Below are 23,622 nucleotides of genomic sequence, written 5' to 3'. Positions count from 1 at the left end.
ATAATCTGTACTGTAATCAATATATCTAACACATCCTTGGAAAACACAATAATGAAGCTAATTTTTTCATGTTTGTGCCTATAATTTGTACATTTATATATAATTGTTAAGAGTATTCTTCTGTCTTTTTAAAATAGCCAATGTTTCACAGTTCATAAAAGATGTAAATTTATATTTAAAGAAATCAATTACATGATTTCTAAAATAAAATGTTATCACACACTTATTCCAAAACTTCCTTAATTACAATAAAATAACATTATGAATCAATTGTTTAATAGTGATATGGATGGTAGTTTAATGTAGAAACTGGTTTTTTACTGCAAGTTCCATATTAGTTACTGTGTTTACATGCATTGGACCTATTACCATATCATCCATAGATAGTAATAATTCTCATAGTGATCATGCTTAAATAATTCTTTCAGTGATCATGCTAAGAGCTTGGGCAAGATTTCATTCTATCTGCGTAACAAATTTAAAGGACCTATGTATGAGGAACCATCGTGTGAAGCTGTGTTAAAACCCAAACTGACACTGATAATGCTAATACCAACTTTAGAAGATTGCATGCATTAAATGCTTACTTTCTCCAAAAAGTTAAGGGAAATAATTTACATTTAAAAGTCTCATTTCATTTATTCATCATAATAGCTTATGTAGTTATTATCAATTCTCTCCTAATAGATGAAGAAACTGAGACTTAGGAAGATACGATTAGTGTTCTATGGTCACTCACCTATTAATAATTAGTGTCAGAGTCTGGACTGTGGATTCAAGTCTAGTTCTCTCAAAATACTCTATAACTAGATACTTCCTTTGCTTCTCAAGGAGCTGAAAAGGAGATTGTTGGCAGAAATTGGAGCAAAGAAAAGTTTAAGGGCTTGTGGAAGGTCTACAACTAGTTGCAGACAGAGTCGACAATGAAACTATCCACCTAAGTTTTATTTCAATTGGTTTATGATTTTATTTTTTATTTCATTTGTTTATTTTTTCATTGAGACAGAGTTTCACCTTGTCACCATTGGTAAAGTGCTATGGTGGTGTCATAGCTTACAGCAACCTCAAACTCTTGGGCTCAAGCAATTCTCTTGCCTCAAACTCCCTCTTAACTGGGACCACAGGCACTTGCCACAACCCCTGGCTATGGTTTATGATTTTAAATTATTGGACATTGTGTTCTCATGTGCCACATACTTTATCTCATAAATGTTAATGAATGTTAATGTGAATTTATTAAAAATCAATGAAAAATTAAATGAGGAACAGAAAAAATAAAATAAGCAATAGTCTACTCATTTATAAGGTTCTATCAAGATTTAAATATGTTTTTATTCGTTTCTTATTAATTTGCCAGTTAATGGTTAAAACTTCAGTGGTAATCTACTGATGTAGATTGGGATTTTCTAGTTAGCTAGCAGCTAAGTCAATTGTCTTAAGTGAGTTAATACAGGTGAAGTGCAGTCAGTAAATGTTAGTGTTACTTTTGTGGTTTTCATAATCCGATTGAGGTTTCAACACTGAGCGTCTGTCCTCTACTTTTTGTGCTGTTCAGAAAGACCAGGAAAGTAGCTTCAAGGATGAGAAAAGTGCAAGTATTTTAGCTTCCAGCTCATTTTTTAGTTTAATTTCTAAGTTATCCAACAAAATTAGATCTTGGATTTGCAGTAAAACAAAGGTTTTCTCAATCCAGCAGGGCACGTTTCCTAACTCTGCACACACTGCAATCTTGGGTGTTAGACTTTCTCTCCCGGGGAGCCTCTGCAAATCAGTTTACATAGCAGAGGCACTGGTAGGAGCCCACATGGTTCCTAAGGGGAATTTTTATTAAATGATTGTACTTAATTTATAATATTAGAGTATTTTGAAAGCTATAAAACCTAGAAAATCTTGTGCTTAAAATGCGCAGTTTGAAAACGCACACACACACACATCATAGAAACATTTATTAGAGTGGAAATTATCTCAGAGGAAACCCAACTAAATTTCTGATAGGCTACCGAGAAAACTTGCTACTCTGTCTTACCCTGTATGGTCCTTATTTCCTCTATTAGGATTTTCTTCCTAAATTGCCTGTGTTTGTAAGGTATAGTCCCATCTGTAGTTGAGTCTTTTGCCCAGGAGATGTGCCCTGTACCCCTACATTGTACCTAATAGTGGGAGCCCCGGAGACCCTTCCACCTTTTCTGAATTTAACTGTGTTTTTCTCTCTGGTGGGCCTAGAATTCTGCAATTTTCAAATTAGTACTAAGTACATGGGATGCTTGCTTTTCCACTCTTGAGGTACTTTACTAGGGATGGAGTTGGAGAACATTCTCCTTAGTAAAGGATTTTCTACTAAGTCCCTGAAGAAAAATGAAGCCAAACAGCACAACTCTGTAAAAAGCCACCATGTCCTCTTTAGGAAATCTCTCAAGAGGCACTTTACAATTTTTCATACAATCAAAATCCTCAGAAGAAATAAACGTGTCTTTGTTCAATTTTTAGATTTTCTTATTAAGTGTCAGATTAAAAAAAGAAGCAGTAGAGTATCAAAAGAGAAGAAAGAAGCACACTTAGGAATTGGTAATTATTTGGTACTTCTAGACCCAAAAGAAAATTATTTTAGGAATAGGCAAAAATATGGTTGCATTTTTAACTGCATTTTCAATGAGCAAGTCTCGCATTTCTTTTCAGGGAATGTGACTCAGTCAACACTTCAGTAAAGCCAATTGTCAAGAGAAAACTTGCTAAAGTTTAGATAATATGACTTAGTTGGCAGCTCTTACCTTAAAATCTGTGTTACAAAACCTGGTAAGATTTACCTTTAAGTATTATAAGTAGTGTGATACAGGACAGGTGGCGCCCCAGCCAGCTCAGCCGAGTGGGGCTGGAGGACCCGCTGCCTTGCTTTAGTGGTGTTGGTGCAGCAGCAGGCTGCAGAGGAACCAGCCGGCTGGAGCTTAGGCTGAGTGTGGGAGCCTCCCTCCCCCACCGGAGTCTCCTGTAGCCAACTATAACTGATGGGGAGACACTGGCACCTTGGTGTCTCCTTCCCTTTACATTTATGACTAAAAATGGAACCCCCATTTCCTATGCCTGGGTCAATTTCATGTAAGTTTCCTAGGCCTCAATTCTGTGAATAGAATATGTCCATTCATTAGTACATTCATTCACCTTCCCCCAGCTGAGCGAACTATGTCCATTCAATAGTACATTCATTCACTTTCCCCCAGCCGAGGGAACTATGTCCATTCCTTAATACGTTTGTTCACCTTCCCCCAGTGGACAGAACTGTATCCATTCATTTCCTGGCCTCAACTCTTGCAACTATATATACCGCTAAACCGAGAGAGACAGAGAAAAACGGAGAGAGCTTTTCTCTCCCGACTTGGCTTTTCTCTCCCAAATAGAAACTTTAGTGTTTTTGTATTCTTTTCTGTAAATAAATTCTGTCTTGCTACTGATCTGTGGTCTGTAGGTTCATTCATCAAATCGCCGAGACCAAGAACCTGAAAGTCTGGTATCAGTAATACTTGGTCTTTCATAATCTTAGGATAGAAAGTTAGATATCAGCTTTGTAGGCTCTCAAAAGTAGCAATACTATATTTACATTTTCCACTCATTATCTTGAAGGCATTTTGAATTCATGGCACTATTGCATTGAAAAGAAATGATATCTGTCTATGGGATTTTTGTTTGTTTGATTTTCACCAAACTAGATGAGAAATCTAAAGAAGTTTGAATTTATGTCCTTGTTAGGCCCCAGAAGAAACTTTCTGAAAAGAAAAATACTAATTTTATATATTCCAAGGTTACTTTGATTTCTGTTGGGCATTAGTCCAAATACTTTACTTAGAACATTTGCTAGAATTTCTCTCCCAATACCAGCTTAAAGGGACATTGTGATCTTCTAGTAATTTATTATTGTAGGTAATAACCTGTATACTCCCCAAGCTATATGTCACATTGCATGACTTTCCTTTTTTTAAACAATAAGAATTCTTTAAGAGGAGGTCAACAGTTTTATACGAGTAATTAATCATTTTAAATAGATTTGTTTTTTTATTTTCTTAGAAATGCAACACTTGGTAGAAAAATATGTAGATTTTCAGATTGTTAAGGAAATATAATTATTCTTTCATTGTTTTCAATGTATTTCTCCATGATTTAAAAAAATACATTGTATAGTTTATATTTCCGTTGAACATGTCCAATCTCTCATTCCTTTGTTAGTCTTGCTTGGTTATTTCCTATCACCCTGCATAGCAAAACAACACATAGTAATATAAGTTTATTCAATCACGGAATTTCAGAATTGGAAAACAACTCAGTTTCTTTGTTCCAACCTCATCAAAAGAGCAGGAGACATGGAATTCAGGACAGTGATGAGGAAGCAATTTAAGAAATGTACTACTAAGTACATGGAAGCAACTTATTTGACTTTAGGAGATAACATTGAATTAAAATGTGGAGTTTAAAGCTAATTGAAATATGCAAAGTTAGCAGAAGTGTGATTCGTTTGTGGCCTTCCGTAGTTGTACACAAGCTAGGACTATAATTCTAGGGACTATATACCACTGAAAGAATCTCAGGCCCTCTGAGTAGTACTGGAGAGTATTGTTTTATGTAGGTCATTATCAAAGTTTTGAGATATACAAAAATCAAGTAATGTAAAATCCACACAATGGGAAACATATGAAGCCCTCCCAGCGACACCAATAAGTTGAGGGAGTTGAAACTTACACAGGTGAATCAGGAAGGATGCTGTCGAATAGGTTTCTTGGAAACAAAATAATGGACCAGAACACAGTCTGCCTTAAAACTTTCATAGTGACCTTTGTATTGTTCTTGGAAGGCAAAACATAAACTTTTGATACTCACTCTGTTTATAACCTTGACTTCAATCTACAACTTTAGATATTGATAGGGTTCAGGGACTTCCCCAGAATATGAAAGATTGTTATTTGAGAAAACAGGAGAAGCACGAAAGTTACTCTTTGACCTCTGGCTCTTTCTGCTGAAGGAGGTTAAGAGACTCCATGAAGGCTATGTTAACCAGTTTGATGAAAATATTTGAAATTGTATATAAAACCGGCACATTGTACCCCATGACTGCATTAATGTACACAGCTATGATTTAATAATAATAAAAAAATCCCCTCTCATTTGTATCTCTAAAGGCACAGAGGAAGGAAGGAACATCTTTAACTCTAAAGATACCGAGAGGCACAAAAGAATCGGAAAAAATGGGCCTTCCTAAGTTCCCCCAATTCTTTACCATTAGATCATAATTCTTTTGTCTAATTAGATTTCTGCAAAACTGTCCACTTCTCATCAAATCTAATCACAAAAGTACACACCTCCCTGTTTATCTGGGTTTTCATATCTGAAGGCTCCCATGTCATGTAAAACTTACGTTACCTAGATTTGTATGCTTTTCTCTTGTTAATATTTTGTTGTTGTTGTTGTTGTTATAGCCCTGAGTGTAGAGATGGAACACATATTTCTTTTCCCCTACAATATATTCAAAAGTTTTAATAAAGTTTATTTGGAGTACTTAAGTTTACTAACTCCCCTTCCCCCTTTCTTGGATGTACCAAATCTTTAATATAGTAACTATAGCTTCTATAATTTCAAACACATCCATTCTTCAAATCCAACCAAAGATAACACAACTCTTATAAAATAGGAGACTCTTTAAAGATAGTTTGTCGCATTTGTAATTTTTATGTATGTGCAGACTCTGAGTGATGGTCTGAATATATTTCTAATTTTTTTTCTTTGATATGTTCATAACATATAGCTGCTGCTGGTGGTGCAGTATTGACAGCAGTCCCAGGCCTGCTACTAAGAGAATCTCTGCTCTAGGCACTGTGGGACTCCCGGGGCTCACTAAACCAGACAGGCTACCATGGAGAGTGTGATGTTTGCTGCACATCGAAACTGGGTATGAAATCTTTCTAATGAGTGTTTGTATCCGTGAATTACCTTTGAGGTAATGTTCTTTTAATTGTTACAAAGTTCTCATATCCAATTTCTCTGTGGTGGACATTGCAACAAAAAGGAATTGTGAAAAAAAAATGAACATAAAAACTTTATTGTTTTTAATGAGCTCAGGAACTGGCTGATTCCTTTAGAAACACTGAATTGTGTCTGACACGGACTTGGTCTTTATTTATGGTATTTTGCTTTGTGTTAATGTTTTAGGTTTTGATCTTTGGCAAATTATGCAATATGTACAGAAGTCCTAGCCAATTTCAAAATGAAAGCAATGCAGGCAGATGCGTATGATGAGGGCTGTGATTACGTTTTCTTTAATCCACATTTGATTAAATGAGGTGATGCAGAAGCAGGGCCTTTAGAGACTCACAACTCTAAGCATGGTCCTTGGTCTGGCAGTGCTGGTATCACTCAGGACTTTGTTAGAAATGCAAAATCTCATCTTACTAGCACCCACACTCACCAGCCCAGCTAACCCTATATATATATATATATTAACCTGCATTTCAGCAAGATCCTCAGGTGATCCAGGCAATCCATACTTTCCTCAATCACACGTTTCTAAGATCCTTGTATGATAACCGCATTTAGGTTTATATGCAAGTCTGCGGTAAGTTTACAGAAACATACCAGGGAGATGGTCATAGGGGAAGAAGGGTGCAGAGAATAAAGGAGGCATGTTTCTGCAACTAAATGATGTGTGGAGGTGAGAGGAACATTTCTGGAAGTGACGAACAAGTTCTCTTCCTCACTTGGGGAAATACCTAAGTGAAGGAACTATAATAAACGAAGAGGAGGAATGTTTATTGTATAAGAAGGAAGGACTTTTTCTTTCTTATACTGATGATTGCTACAATAAATGCTTTATATGTTTTTACAGAAAAATATACACTCTGATTATATATTTTAGAAACATGAAGGATAACTGTTGAATCATTATCTATAGAAAAACTATCTTTAGGACGCAGAATGAGAGGGGAAGGGAGGAAGAAAGAAACATGCGCAATATGACCTTGAAGCGATGTGAGTTTCAGAAACGACACAAAAACTTTCGCTTTCTCTCGATGGATGCTACTTTCAATCATCCCCGAGTAATGAAAATATTTCCCGCAATTGAAAGCTTTTCACAAAACTCCTCACATTTTTAATAATATGCTGTTTTAAGTGTCATGAAATTATATATTTTAATTAAAACTGATAGATAGCTTTTTCTAAGATCTGTGAACTCAGTGAAACATTGGCAAGTTCTATTAATTCAGCATTTTATAGATGTTATTGTTGACCATCCAGATATAAGACATACTTCCTTTCTCATGATGACTTTTCTTGTAAAAAAATCTAAAAATTGCTGACCATGATAACAATTAACTAGAGCCCTTTGAGGAAAAGACTTTACTAGTTGCTATGTCTTTAAATACTGGATATAAGAATAATGAACTGTTATGGGGGATTCATGTTTGTAAAATGAGCTACCAGCTGATAATTAGTGGGGCTGTACAACACCCTGGTGAGACAGGTATGTTTTATTCCTACCATTGTACAGATGGAAAATGGCATCAGAGAGCAATGGAGTGTTTGGCCTCAGGGAACCCAGAAAATCAGCATCAGCAGAAAACACTGACTTTTCTGAGAAATCCTCTGGTGTGCGAGGTAACCGTTTACTGGCGGCTTGATTTTGGTAGTCACTCAGCCTACTTGGGTCTTACTTTTCTTCATCCAGAAAAAGGGAAGAGTCATAGTATTTTCCTCACAGTTTTGTTATGCAGATTAAATTGTTTCATTCATGCAAAACACTGAAATAATAACCTGGCATAGGATGGGTCAACAATTGATATCTAGGAATTATTAGCTATATGCCTTTCTGAGTACTGGGGACATAAAAGTGAAAAAACAAATCCCTGCCCTTCTGAGTTTACATTCTGGTTATTAACAGAATGCTCTCTCAGCTGATGGATGTCTGTGTAAGAGTCTTTCTTAGAAACAGGCAGAAATATTAGGTAGATAGTTAGAACCTCCGGCTTTCCTGGGGGACAAACGGTATACACTGCACTTGGTGCTGCCCCACCTTAATCCTGCCCTGAGCAAGTCTGCATCAGAATGCAGGGACTCCCTGAGCCCAGGCCAGGAGCCCAGGTACAATAGAATTCAGAAAGTGCCCCAGAATAACTGAAGGCTAATTATCATGGTAACTGTCCCCATGCTGTCTGCATCATGAGGAGGGCCCAATCAGACACTATAAAAGAAGAGCCAGGACCATAACCAGGGCCTTTTTGTCACAAGGCTTCTTAGTTGTCTGTAGCAAAGGCATCTTCCTCTTTAAACATCTATCTTGCTCTTGATCTGTAAACCTATCTTTCTCTTCCTCAATAAACTTTGTTTAGTGCTTGCCGTGGTTCGGTGGATCTGGTCATTCATCCGTCAAGAGCACGCCAAGAACCCAGAATACAGACAATTATCCAAACCCAACAGAAACAAAGACTCCAAGAATTTCTTTCTCTTTTTAAATTTTTGAAGTGTTTTTACACTAACTAGATGACCTCTCAATTTCATGAGAATAAGTTCTAAACAAAGAGCATTTGACTAATTCTGCTAGTATGTGATTCAAAGGAAATAGCTATGTTAGACCCAGATGGAGGTTTGCAATCATCTTTCTTCAGGGACTCAATCTAGTGGGGAGTCTGATGCAAACATAAATAACTCTAATCCAGACTACTTTTGCTATATTAATTGTTTTCATTATAGCAGTCCAGCCAGATTGACAGATAATAAGAGAACAAAGAAGCAAGAGAAAGGACAGGAAAAGAAGGAAGAGGAAGGGAGGATGGATGAAGGAAAGAGAGAAGAAATTATGGCAGCCAATGTACACAATGTGAGAGTGTCAACACGCCCCCGGGTGAAGGGCTCAACCACAACCTGAGCTTTATATTAGAATGGAAAACAATGTAACCTAAACATTTGTACCCTCATATTAATCTAAAATTAAAAAACAACAACAACAATATGAACAAAAAAGGTAAGGAGAAAGGAAAGAATAGAGATGAGGAACGGGTGCTGTGGTTTTAATATTTGTTCCCACCAAAACTCATGCTAAAATTTAATTGCTATAATCAAGTATTAAGAGGGGATCCATTAAGAAAGTGATAAGGCCATGAAGACTCTGCCTTCATGGGTGGGTTTAGTGCGATTATCAAAGGGCAAGTTCGGCCCCATCTTTCCCTTCTATACCCTCCCTCTCTTCTGTCTGGGAGGAACAGTATTTCTCCCTTGTGGAGAAGGCAGTGTTCAAAGCAACACCTAGGAAGCAGGATGGGTCCCTCCACCAGATGCCAAACCTGGGAGCCCCTTAATCTTTCCTGCCTCTGGAATCATGAGAAATAAATTTATGTTCTTTATATATTACCTGACCTTAGATATTCTACTATAGCAACAAAAAATGAATTAGACAAAGGGTGTATTTGCTATTCAATTGGATGTTTCATATTTTCTATCTACAAGAGGGTTTGTATCATTTTGAGAGTGAAGACTGGGAAGCTGGGAGCAGATGATGTCTTAGTTCACTCATTCTAAGAGTAGTGGCCTCTGTTGAAAAAAAGCATTTTAGTTAAGAAAATTAGAAAATAGAAACTTATTTTTATAATTTATATCTGACTTTCCTTGTTAAAGTGTGTTTCATATTTCAACTGTATCCACTTGAGTTAAAGGAAAATGAAAGGCCATTTAAGTATGAAAAAAAGTAACTAAAAATTGGGAAGAATAATTAACTGAATGGGAAATACTTTACTAATTATAACCAGGAAAGTAGTATGCTTTCTTTCCTACATATTCCTCTCAATGTACACACAGACAAACTCAGAGACATCTCTATCTCCATAGAGGAAAATAATGGGGTCTTAATTATTACATATAATTATTATGTGAAGAATATTGCTTCCTGTGATAAAGTATTTTTAAGAAATCCACATTTAATTTCACTAGACTCACAGAGAAAATTACAGGTATCTGATGGATGGAGTAACAACAGAATAATATATCTATGTAACAGTTTAAACACAAACATGTTGGCATTTGTTGCAGTAGTTAGATCTGTAAGAGATTCTCTTTCTGGATTCTTATTTTACATCTGAGGAAAAAGATCTAGGAAAGTTAAGATCTGAGTCACACTCAAATCTGTGAACAACTATCCCAGGGCTTTTTTCTTATCTACTACAATCTCTGAGAAAATGTGACTGGTAACGGGAGCGTGTTGTTTTACCTCTGATACTTGTAAACACTTCGTAAACCAAGTAGCTTAACTTTCTGGTTTTCAGAATAACACACTTAAAACAATGAGAAACTAAAAAAGAATAGCATATGTTTCTAAGAGAGTGGTGTGAAATCGATCACTTTTAGATAAATTATGGGTATAGCAATACACAGTAACTTTGATTAAAAGAAAAATCAATGTTTAAGTACCATTCAGCTGATATTAAAGAATGAAGAGAATATAAGTATTACAAGGATCCATGGATTAATTCTCCACTAGTTTTTGATCCTTTATCTATCTCATTGATAGTTGGTGCTCCAGCAGATGAGCTCAGATCACTTTTACCTGTTCCCATTTCCATCCTCCATCTTCTGTGTGTTTTGCTTTTAAAAGCTTGTTCCTATGACTGACCATCTTTAGAGACCTAAACGTGTGCTTCTGGAGCTACTTCCAGAGAACCAGAAGGGCCTAAGACTTTTTCTGCATGCCAAACATGCATTCCCAGTAATGCCTGTAGGCAATGATGGACTGCAGTCAGGTGGAAAAGTCCAGCCCCTTTGTCTTAATAAAATAAACTCTGAGATGTAATTTATAATCCAGAGCTTCCCTTGGTCACGTTGAGTTTCATGGGCAGCACCTCCCTTCACAATCCTGCTGCCCCCATTTCCTTGTAGTTCTCCTAGAAGCTTTCTTAATTAGTCACTTGTACAAAAATAGTCATCTCAGGGTCTGCCTTTGGGAAGATGAATACTAAAGCTATTCATCCATCCATCCATCCAACCATCTATCCATCCATTCATATTTATGTATATTTGCCACCTCCCTCTCCTTCCCTGCTCCCACCCTCTCAAATAGGCCACACTTGAAACAGCCCAGTGTGCATCCTATTCTCTTCTATATTTTTCTAGACTTATATAATCACACAAAAACATTCACTGAAGGAAATGATAATAATTCTCTCTAAATCACTAGAAGAAATGAGCTAAAAAAATGGCTAAAATGAGGGGCACATTCTTCCCTTCCTCTCTGCCCTTTCAGTGCAGACACAGAGCTTGACATCAGTATGCCCCTGAGGATCTAGGGGCAGACTTCACTATTCTTATAGATTTACCTTCCCACATTTTCCTACTTTTTCTAAGTCCAAAGATACTGTCTTCTTCATCTAGTCCCTATATAGGATTTATAGCTCTTCATTAAAATACTTTGTATAGATGCAAATTTGACAAACAAGTGGAATAGAGACCCCAGACATAAAACCATATCTCTACCACCAGCCGATTTTGACAAAGCAGACAAAGACATACACTGGGGAAAGGATTCCCTAGCGAATAAAATACTTTTTAAAGAAGATTCCCATGCTACTGCCTTGTGAGAGAAATACTTATGAACTGAGGACTCTCTCTTGTGATGGTACAGTATGTATTATGACCTTTTTCATGTTTTCATTAATCGACTTGTTTCAATTGTGTGTCTCAACTAAGAACTTAAAAAAGGAAAGCAAAGAAGTTACATCTTTCCCCCTATGCACATGTGAGCAAATATCTGTGTCTCCAACATGGGATCATATGTATATATACTTTTTCGTATCTTGCTTTACTTACTGAATAATATTTGATTCCCAATGAATAAGAAATTAGCAATTTTATTTATTTATTTGAGACATAATCTCACTGTGTTGCCCTGGGTAGAGTGCTGAGACATCATAGCTCTCTGCACTTCAAACTCTTGGGCTGAAGCAATCCTCCTGCCTCAGTTTCCTGAGTAGCTGGGACTGTAGGCTCCTGCCACCATGCCTGGCTTGTTTTATTTATTTTTTTAGAGGAGATGGGGTTTTGTTCTTGCTCAGGCTGGTCTCAAACACTTGAACTCAAGAAACTCACCTGTCTCATCCTCCCAGAGTATTAGGATTACAGGCATGAGCCACAGTGCCCAGCTGGAAATTAGCACTTTTAACTGAGTTTCATTGTACCCTAGTTATAAGTTATTATAAATTTTTATGATTGGAATGAGAAATTATTTCCTAGGTATAGATATTTAAAATATCTAGCTAGAATTTGAAGTCATAGTAGGAACAAGTTTTACCATTAGCAATCATTTTATATTCTCTCTTAAAGATTTTGATATCCTGATGTCTTTGATTGGTTGCCTATACCTTGTGTATTTATGTGTAAAAGGGTTATTATTTGGTTTGTACATAATTCTCATGCTATTATTTTCTGATTCTATGTTGTATTATTTTCCAAACATTTCTCTAATCCTTACATAAATAATTTTTAATACTGATTTAGTGCTTTTCATCTTTAGGTCTGTTTATAATTAATCTTTGCAACCAATAAGAAGAGTTGATATCTTTATTCTCACCTTATAAATGGGAAGTCTAGGATGTAGGATGATTAATTGACTTTTTCCTGGCCACAAGCATAACGAGTCAGAGTGAGAATATGAATTAGAAATCCTTGGTGTCCACCTCCATGTTTAGTCCATTAGCAGTGGATTATTGCGATTTTATTACAAAATAAATCCCTTCATAACATTATCTATTCCATCCTTAAAATAGAATTTAAGTAATAATGCCAAATGATACACATTTAAGAATAATTGTGAATATTACATTTAATTACTATCATATAGAATCTTAGAGATTTCTAAGCTTTGATTGGATGACTGCTGTTCCCTTTTCATTGAATCTTGCAGGTATTGCCCTTACTTGCAAATATTGCAAACTATATTTCAACCTCAAACGTGCAAAGTATAAATGACTATACAAAGAGAATGTAATTTTTCTTTAGGTAAACTATAACCTTTATAAGACACAGAGAAATATTTTGATTCTGAAAAGTTGATTGTATATTTGTGTGTGTTACTTTTGAAGTGATTGAATTTTGACTGTGAGAGATCTATTTGCACTAATTTAAATAGAATGAATACATATAATTTTTGTGACAGCATGCTACAGGTTGGAACATTTGAAAGGCTAGCTAAATGGATTGCTGAGCACGTACTAGTCAGGCTAATTTGCAGAATCTGTAATCCAATTTACACTCAGTAAATGTCTCCTTTCTTAGGCCATGGATTTATCCATGTCTGTTAATGATAATGACAGTTTCCACTGACTACACAATGTTGAAATTACTAGAGTACCAAAAATGGATTCAGCTATGCTGCTAACACACCTCGCCTTTTACCAAACCTAGTTTATTGGGAAGCAGAGAATAAAGAAAGGCAGCTTTTATAGTTTGAATGTTTGTCTCCTCCTACACTCATGCTTAAATTGAATTGCCATTATAATGGTATTAAAATGTGAAGCCTTTAAAAGATGACTAGGCCATGAGGTCTCTGCCCTGATGAAGGGATTGCTACTCTTACTGTGGGAATGAATTTGTTATTACAGGAGCGGATTCCGTACAATGAGTTTGGTCCCCTTTTACACCCTCTCATTCTTTCTTTCCCTATTACCACAAGATGACAAAGAAGTCCCTCGCCACCTCTGGTTTCTCCATCTTGGCTTCCCAGCTTACAGAACATGAGCCGATAGCTTTCCGTCTGTTATACGTAACCTAGTGTATCACTGCTCTGCACGAAGTGAACTAAGACAGCAGGGTTCTATTTTCCCTCTTGCCTTATATTAATCTTTCTTTAGAAGAAACCTAGATTTCTATATGATATTCCTTTGCTTCTAGTGACAGTAAACTACAGAACTATAAGATGTTTTTTCTTGGGTGGTGCCTATGGCTCAAAAGGATAGGGCACCAGCCCCATATGCCAGAGGTGCCAGGCACAAACCCAGACCTGGCCAAAAAAAAGAGATGTTTTTTCTTATCATAGTATACCACTGGAAATTACGTATGATTTTTACATTTAATTTTTTAATTTGATGCTCCTTTTTGTCAGTATAATAGAAGGAGCATATGGGAATTGACTATGTAGTCTATTGTGGTTTTGTTGCTAAGACTATCATAATGATGAGGAATAGGGGTAAAAAGTACGAAGAATGAACATAATATAATAAATATAAGAAAGTATATAATTTAAGGAAATATAATAATGGAGAACATCTTTAAATGACAAAAACCGAAATCAGGATTCACAGTTACTGTATCAACTAAATTTGTCCTGGTAGCCTTTTATAAAATGAAATAGCCGACCCAATGTCAAGAAAATGTTTAATTAATAAGCTATAGTCCACTTATCCCTTAAATCATACTTTTAAAATTATATTATCCTATAACTTTCAACTCATTTGCAAAGGATATGTGCTCATCGAATTTGCTTTATGTTAGAGTAATTCAATATTAAAATTTCTTCCCAACTGAATTTTAGAAACAATGCCATGGCAATGAAACTGTAAGTTGTAAGGATTTTTACTTCTCGCAGAATCATAAAACTCCCTAGAGTAAATCATGACAGGGATGAACATCTTGCATCTTCTAGTTTAATCTGACATAAAACAAGATCAATTAATTAAGAAATTATAAATGCATAAGTTGGAGAGGATTCCAAGAAACAGTACATGTGAGGGTAGGCCAACGAAGAACAGGTTTTAAAATAAAATAATATAGTGTAACAACATGCTCAATATATCCGTATATATGCATATATATGTAGTTTTTTAGGAAGCTCCAAATGAGACCTACTTTCTCATAGTACTTGATCTCGTAGTCCAGAATGGCTCCATTGGAAAAAGCAGGTGCTTGCCAAGATAGGGCAATGCTATTTTGGGAGGCCCAGTCCTTCCTTACCACACCTATCAGGGAAGGTGCTGAAAGGAGAGAAAATAACTAAGAATTAATTGGCAGGAATCATTTTTCCATAATCTGTTTTTTAATATTTTCTCTTCCAAGGAAAATATTGTTTTTGTTGAAGAGGACACAAACTGTTAATGCCAGGTTAGTACAATAGCCTCAGGGTCTGTACAGTGAAATCCAAATAAGATACAAAAACATATTTAGAAACACTATTAGGGAGAGTAGCAAAAACTCAAATATTCCAAGAATAAGGACTGGAACTCATCTTATTTGGTCAGGTTAGAGGAAGACATTTTTCTTTAGATTGGCTTTGGTCTCAAACTATGACATAAAGTACAATATACTTGGTTCCTGTATTTTATCATTTCTTAACTTCCTATACCCCAAATTCTGAAATTACAAGAAAATTTATGGTCCTTTCATTCTTTGCAAGACATCTTAGTACTTTATAAAAGTTTACATCGTGAACTACATAATTATAATAAATTCTTGCTTATGAATGTGAAGGTTACTTTTTCTTCACAGTTTCTGTGGCATTTTAGTAACATTAAAATATTTTCACATTATTTTCAAAATCATGTCTATCTTATTTTCAAAAATCATGTTATTTTCAAAATCATGTCTATCTTATTTTCCTATATAACATTTTAACAGTCCAATCCTGATAGACCCTGTGTTAGACTTCCAATGTGTAACTAAAATGTATACGTGACAGATTTTCTATGTACCTTTCACAAAACAGTTTTCAAGTATTCTAATTTTAAAGTATCTGATGTAGAATTTTAAACTCACAGATAAGAAGAAATCCAAATTAAACTACACAAAGATACCATTTCTCATCTATTAGATGGACCCCAAATTCTAAAAGTTTAGCAAGCTACTCTGTTGGCTAGGCTGTGAATACCCTACTCTGTTGGCTAGGCTGTGTATACCCTACTCTGTTGGCTAGGCTGTGTATACCCTACTCTGTTGGCTAGGCTGTGTATACCCTACTCTGTTGGTTAGGCTGTGTATACCCAAAAAACCACTTTGAAACATTGTTGGTGGAAATGCAAAAGGGTACGACTCTTGTGAAGGGAAACAACAATTTAAGGCAAAGTATGCATTCCTTTACACTCTGCTTTTTTTGGAATCTCTCCCAGAGACACACTGCACAAACTCAAAGTGATGTATTTATAAGACAATTAACTGAGATTTATTTGTAAAGACTGTAATAATCTAAACATTCATTAATAAGGGATTGGTTGAAAGACACTGGTACATCCACCAGAGAATTATGAAGTAGTAAAAAGGAATTTTGGCTATCTTTAAATACTAGAATGAAGTCATTTAAGGATATGTTTTTAAGTGAAGAAAAATTTATAATAACAATGTAAAGGTCAACTTAAGGATAAAAAATACAGTAGAATCTCTGTAAGTTGACCACATAAAGGACTATAACAAACTGGTCAAGATATGGAGGTGGTCAGCATAAGGAACTAGGCCTACTGTACTGATACATACATGTGGTGAACATCCAGTCTATGAAAATTAGGTCAGCTTAAGGAGGTGGTCAAAGTAGGGAGGAGGCCAACACTAGACATCATACTATAATTATAATAGTTACCCTTAGGGGATGGGAGACAATCGGATGGATGTCATGTGGTTAGAAGGAAGACATTGCCGAATATACTTTGCAGATTTACTTTGTACTATTGAGAATGTTTCAAATGATTCAAACTTAAAATTAACGCTAAAAAAATCACTTCTGAAATATTAAAGGAAAAGTAAAATAAAGAATCCTGTGTATTGAGTTGGAGACTTTAAGGAACTATTTAAAGTGACTTTAAAACACAGACACTTTACAAAAGTGTCATGTTTAAAGGATTTAATAAGAGAAAACTATAAAAATTCTTAAACTATTTTTAGTAATGATATTTCTATGGTAGTATTGACATTGTACTTCTGAAGATGTTTTATATACATATATATATGTATATATATATATAAAAGTATAGAATAAGTAATGATATCAACACTACGAAGGATTGAGATTTTGTGTGTGTGTGTGGGAGAAAAAGGTGCAGATGGCAGATCAATGAGGTAAATAAAAACTCAAAGTAAAAGAAGTTTCATTATGAACTCATGATATTTTTCCAATTTGTTTTTATTAACCTATCAGACTATACTAGTCACCTGTGGAAAAAAAGATGTGAAAGAATTGATTCCTTATAATACTTTTTCATTTTATAAAAAAGCCACAAGAGTCAATATATTGGCATTATATTTCTGAATATTTCCTTGTGCCCTAAGGATAAAGAACTTTCTTAAATTTGTGAGAGTAACATATATAGTAGTAAGAACATAAACACTTTGGAACTATTCTTAAAATTCTCACTGGGTGTTCATTAGACTAAAATATATTCTTAAACATGAGGAATAATTATGAAATCACTAAGAAATAAAAGTTTATCTTATGAGCTAAAACAGAAATGGATAATGTGGTAAATAAGAAAAAGCACAGAGATAATTCACCATTTAAAACAAGATCAAACTATAGATGATTTAGACCCAAGAAAACTAGTGAAAAAATTAAAAAATATATCACTTACTTTCCTTTAAAGACACATACAGAATGAAAGTGAAGGAATAGAAATAGATATTTCATGCAAATGTAATTCCCAAACAAGGAAAAGTAACTATGTTTATATCAGATAAAATAAACTTCAAGTTAAGAATCATAAAAAGAGACAAGGTAATTATATAATGACACATAGTTCAATTCAGCAGGAGATTATAACAGTTGTAAATATACAGGCACCTAACACTGGAGTACACAGAAAATATTATTAGATATAAAAGGAGAAATAGACCTTAAAGCAGTAATAGTTGGGGCTTCAACACTCCACTCTCACTATTGAACAGATCATTGAGACAGAAAATCAACAAAGAAACGTCATATTGAAACAGCATTATAGACCAAATGGATCTAATCAAAATTTACGGAACATCTTATCCAATAGCTGCATAATACACATTCTTTCATCAGCACGTGGAACCTTCTCCAGGGCAGAATAGTTATGCCACAAATGTCAACAAACTTAGGACAAAAAAACCTGATACTTTATCAAGTAACTTTTAACCACAATGGCATGAAGCTAGAAATCAATAAAAAGAGAAAGTTTAGACATTATACAAATATATGGAAATTAAACAATAGATTCCTAGTGATTAATCAGTCAATAAATAAATTAGAAATATTAAAAATGGTCTTGAAACACATGAAAATGAAGACATAACAAATTAAACCTATGGAATATAGCAAACGAAGTACCAAGAGGGAAGCTTTCTGCAATAAACGCCTCCCTAGGAAGAGTAGAAAGATTTCAAATAAACCACCTAACTATGGACCTCTAGAAACTAGAAAAGCAAGAATGTACCAAGCCCCAAATTAGCAGAAAGAAAGAAATAACAAAGATTAGAACACAAACAAGAGACTGAAACGACACAAAAGGTCAGTGAAACGGAAAGTTGGTTTCCTGAAGATGTAAAATTGACAAACCATTAGCAAAACTAATGAAAAAAGAATAAATAAAATCCCAGACAAAAAAGGAGATATTACAGTATGGACGAATGCTCAAAGAGCTAAAAGGAGACCTATTAAGTGCCCATCAGCTCACAATAGATTAAATAAACTATGGTATATGGTCTACATAGACCATGGAATACTACTCAGCCAGGAAGAAAGATGGAGACTTTACATCTTCTGTATTTACCTAGATGGATTTGAAGAACATTCTCCTAAGTAAAGTATCTCAAGAATGGAAAAGCAAGGAAAGGAAATAATTATGTCAGAGTGATATCTGCACCGCCATGTTTATTGCAGAATTATTCACAATAGTGATAAGAAGAATAAAATTCTGTCATTTATGGAAACATTGGTAAGCCTGGAGGATGTTACATTAAGTGAAACAAGCCAGGCATGTCAAGATAAATGCTATATGTTCTCATTCATTTGTGGAAGCTAAAAAAGTTGAACTCATGGAAATAGAAAGCAGAGTAGTGGGTGCTAGAGATTGGGAAGGGGACACGGTACGGGGAGAGGGCGGTTAGTGGATACAATATTACAGCTAGATAGGAGGGGTAAGTTCTAGTGTTCTATATAGCATGAAAGGGCATTATAGTTATGGGTATTCAACAATAATCCATCTTCTATTTTCAATAAGTAGAAGAGAGGATTTTGAATGCTCCCAACACACAAAAAATAAATATTTGAGATATGTTAATTACCCTGATTTGAACATTACATATGCACACATGTATCAAAATGTCACATTTTACCCCATAAATGTGTACAGTTATTATGTGTCAATTAAAATAATAAATATGTAAATAACTAATAAGCTTGAGGTAAAAAGATTTTACCTTTATATTGACAAGGAATAAGATGTCTGGAAGAGCATATAATTGAATTTAATAAATTCATACTCATTATTATATTAGAAGGAGACTCTACTCAGGTAATAAGAGCATATAATTTAGTGATTCGAACTAAAATGTCAGTTTGTAGAATATGTTCTTATTTAACAATCATATGTACTATTTTTGCCATTGCTAATGAAAGATGTTTAAACGAAAATATAATTGCATAAAGTTTTATCCAAATCAACTGCATCAATTACATTTTAATCAATTAATGAAAAAAGTGCTCAGATAATTTACAATCTAAATCGAGACATATTCACTATTAATAAACTACCACTAATAAATGTCTCCCTTTTGAGAACTGCATTAATCTTCTTGAATTATGGTGTAATAATGCATTAAATGGCTCTTTATGAGTAAATTATAACTTTAAAATGAATCATACAAATTAAAGTTGCTTTAAGCATATCAATTCATTACAATTTTTGAAATGTCCTTTTCATGTGTACAATCTCATGATTAATTTTCAGTTTAATGTACAATGTCATAAAGTAATATTACCAGTGTATTACGTTTTGCCTCATAATTACTTAGCACTCAGGTCAGTAATACAACCCTTGCAAAACTTACAAGAAATTCAATTATAGCAACAGCATAATAGAATGACTACTAAGAACAATATAGGTACGATTTTCCTATTTCTAATCCTCTAATGGTCAGTTATTTGTACAGCAACACCACCTAAATTTTATAAGTCTCATCCTAAAATTCTATAAAACAGAAATAAAAAAAATCTATTCTCTAACCCCCTACGTTTTTCACTTACACATGGACTTCAAGGTCCGATAACTAAGCTTTACCCCCAAATCTCTTCACCTTTGCACATTCTTTTCTTTTGTTAAAATTTGCATTTTATATACTTGTAAAATACATAAAATTCTAAATAATTCTATTTATTTTGAGCAATGCAGTTCAAACTCCATTCTATGTTTTGATACAGCCTCTGTAATTATTAATTTAAATATCCAAATATGTTGCTATTTTATCAGGTTATTCCTCTGCTGTTGGATGCTCAAGTTTCTAATATTGTTTGATTAGAATTCTCACATTTATGCACAATTTCTGGTTTTTCTAAATTTCATATTTGAGAAAACTGCTTTACATAATTTGAATTTATAACCATAGCACAAGTCAGCTGATTGCTTTTAAAGGAACTAAATAAATACGCTTTTTTTTTTTTTTTGCATTTTTTTGGCCAGGACTGAGTTTGAACCCGCCACCTCCTTCCTGCATATGGGGCCAGCACCCTACTCTTTTGAGCCACAGGGGCTGCCCTGAATAAATACACTTTAATGACATCTTTTATATAGTTAAAAATTAAAAGAGAAGGTTGGAAACAATTTTTATATCCATATATACGCTCCAATCGCTGCATATTCTTTTTTCTTCTTCTTTTTGTAGTTTTTGGCCGGGGCTGGGTTTGAACCCACCACCTCTGGCATATGGGGCTGGCGCCCTACTCCTTTGAGCCACAGCTGCAACACCTGCATCTTCTGTTTCACAAAAGTGAAAAGCATATAGAATTTCATTTTAAAATGAGTCTTTGATATATGAAAAATTAAGCATCTGTTTGGAATACATTCATGAATTTGTTTTCTTAATAACCCAGGTTTATTTATCTGAAGCTGACATACTGTGGTAATATTGTAATACCAATGAATATAAAGTAGAAAATACAGGGTATATATTTATTTTCCACATGAGGAAAATGACATTAGGGCACAGAAGAACAACTATTGACTTTTTACTTCTGATGCTAAAAAGTCAGGGAAAGAAAGAAATAAGCAGGAAAAATATATCTTACGGAGTTTGTAAGATCAGAAGCTGATGGAACAACTAGAAGACTCAGGCAACATTTCTTAAATAAGAATTATATATTCAATACAGTTTTCGGGATAATTATATTTCGTATGTACATTCTTTACCTTTCAGAATCTTAGCTTTGACCTTCAGAAAAGTGATTTTTGACCAGATTGCTACATTCTTGAAAGTGGTTTTAAATACAAACTTTTCTGATGCTACATTTTCTGAATCTCAAATAGTTTCCCAAACACTAACCAAACTTTGAAAAAATCTACATACAGGAAGAGTTAGCAAAAAGAGATCTTATTCACAATTAGGTAATTCTTATATTAATGTGGAGACACATAAAGAAATAATAAACTATTGTAGTTAACTATTTTGCTCCCAATTAAGATTTAATAATTTTGAATTAAATGCATTATCTTATTCCAACCTCCTAAATCTATAGAATGGAGATTGTCTTGATTTTAAAGATGAGAAATATAAGGCTCAGAGCTGTTGATTGATTGTTTAATGAAGGGGTGTGAGAGTGAATTTTAATATTAACTGAAAATTAATTTTTTGGCTGCATTTCATTTTAAAGTTGATTCAAATTTAGTATCTTAATATGTTCAAAATTAAAATCTATGCTAAAAACTAGAAGCAAGGAATAAAATGATTTCATAAATATTCCTGTTAGCTTTTAACATGTTATTTTTAGCTATTATTCAAATTCACACTATGAATTATTAGAAATACATCTTATTTTAAAAGTTTAGTTGCAATTTATTATGTGGGTTATGAGACTGTATATTTTTCTGAAGCTCTACTAATATTTCTAATTCTTAGTCGTTAGTGGCATACCATGAAGCGTTATGGAAATTAACTTACGTGTTATAGATTTGTTTACTGGATATCTGAAGAAAGAAAAAAACAACCCTTTTTTTGTTGTTTTTGTGCCGGTAAGGTGCATAAATGGGCAAGAAAAGTTCAGTCATAGTCTGGGGCTGTGAAACAACATGTGAAAAACCTTGGGCCTTTTAGAGGCGAGTTCACATTTAAAGACTTCCATTCATAATATGCAATAAAATAGCAGCAATTAACATTTTTTCCTTAAGATAAACAACAGACTAGCTTAAGACTGCTTTGATCACTTCAAATGGAATTGATTTTTATGTCTGAATCTGAACTCCTAGAATGTTCTTGTCTATTCCTCAAGACATCTAACAAGTGACTGCTTTTATCTGAAGCTCTCACTATTCCTCCTTACAGAATATACAAAAATAGATCTTAACTGCACTTTTCAACTTCCTATGCTCCTTCTCATGTTTAAGTCACCTAAAACATACTGTAACTTTGTAGATACAGTGATTCTCATTTTAATAATGAGGAAAAGTAAGACTGGCAAAGTCTTATCCACAGTTATATAACATATAAAGAGCAGACACCAAACTCTTAAGTGTAGCACTTTCAAATAGTATTCAAGTGACTGTGGTACGTTTATAGCTCTGAGCCTTTCTTAGCACCTAGTAGGTAGGTTTCGTTTGAATATCTCCTTTATTCAGAATGTTCAAAATTTGTTTCACGGTATATCAGACAATTGTCCTCCCCTCTGCAGTTTTGTTCTATAAATCCTTTAGGACATGATATGATTACATCCATGCATATGACCACCGTTTTATAAAAGTAGAACTAATGGAAAAAATAATAATATATAATAATAGTCATAACAGAAAATAAGTGAAGATTATTTCATTTCTCCATCAATTTTAAAGCTTAGCTTAGCAAGATACAGAATTCTGGGTAGAAAATTGTTTTAAGACAGTTAAAGGTTGATGATGACCATCCTTTCTGGCTTTAAAAGTTTCATTTGAGAAGTCCGTGGTCACCCTGATGGATTTGCCCCTGTAGTTCAGAATCTTCTCTTTAGTCTTCACTTTGGAAAGGTTCATGGAGAAGCTCTGTTTGAGTTGGGATCACCTGGGGTTCGATATCCCTCTAAGTAGTGTGTGGGAATCTTTGGTGATATTTGGGAAATTTTCATTTGTGATAACCTCCAGCAGGGCTTCCATTCCTCTGGGGAGTTCTTCATCCCCTTCTGGGATCCCTGTAATTCGTATGTTTGAAGTCTCATAATTCTCTCAGTGAACGTTCTGCTTTCTCTCTCTCTCTCTTTTTTCTGCCTCTTTAATTGCCTGTGTGAACTCGAGAGCTCTATCCTTTAGCTCTGAGATTCTTTCTTTTCCATGGTCTAAAAGCGATGATTAGATGCCATGAAGTAGATGGCAATGTCTTAACCGTATTCATTTTATCAGGCCCGAGGACATCTTCCACCCTTGTCAAGGGGAGTGCTAACCTTCTTTCCTTTCACACAACACTAAAGATTATTTCTTTTTTTTTTTTTTT

The 23,622-nt window shown here is 34.5% G+C and overlaps 1 protein-coding gene and 1 non-coding gene across 2 annotated transcripts in view; both read right to left on the bottom strand.

The window, feature by feature from the left end:
• LOC100950573 (ephrin type-A receptor 6) overlaps positions 1-23,622 on the bottom strand; it is a 696,992-nt gene that overhangs the window by 304,864 nt on the left and 368,506 nt on the right. Inside the window, exon 5 of the mRNA XM_012801499.2 lies at positions 14,860-14,984. Coding sequence (XP_012656953.2) covers positions 14,860-14,984 — 125 coding nt within the window. The remainder of the gene's footprint in view (positions 1-14,859; positions 14,985-23,622) is intronic.
• LOC111723237 lies at positions 23,469-23,594 on the bottom strand. Its single transcript, XR_002771820.1, has one exon. It is a non-coding gene; the product is annotated as a U6atac minor spliceosomal RNA (small nuclear RNA).

This window comes from Otolemur garnettii, unplaced genomic scaffold (genome assembly GCF_000181295.1).
Source record: "Otolemur garnettii isolate 467f Iridium unplaced genomic scaffold, OtoGar3 scaffold00009, whole genome shotgun sequence".
NCBI classification, from domain to species: Eukaryota; Metazoa; Chordata; class Mammalia; order Primates; family Galagidae; genus Otolemur; species Otolemur garnettii.
The sequence above is the reverse complement of the archived record's forward strand: the minus strand, read 5'-3'. Positions and strand labels throughout refer to the sequence as shown.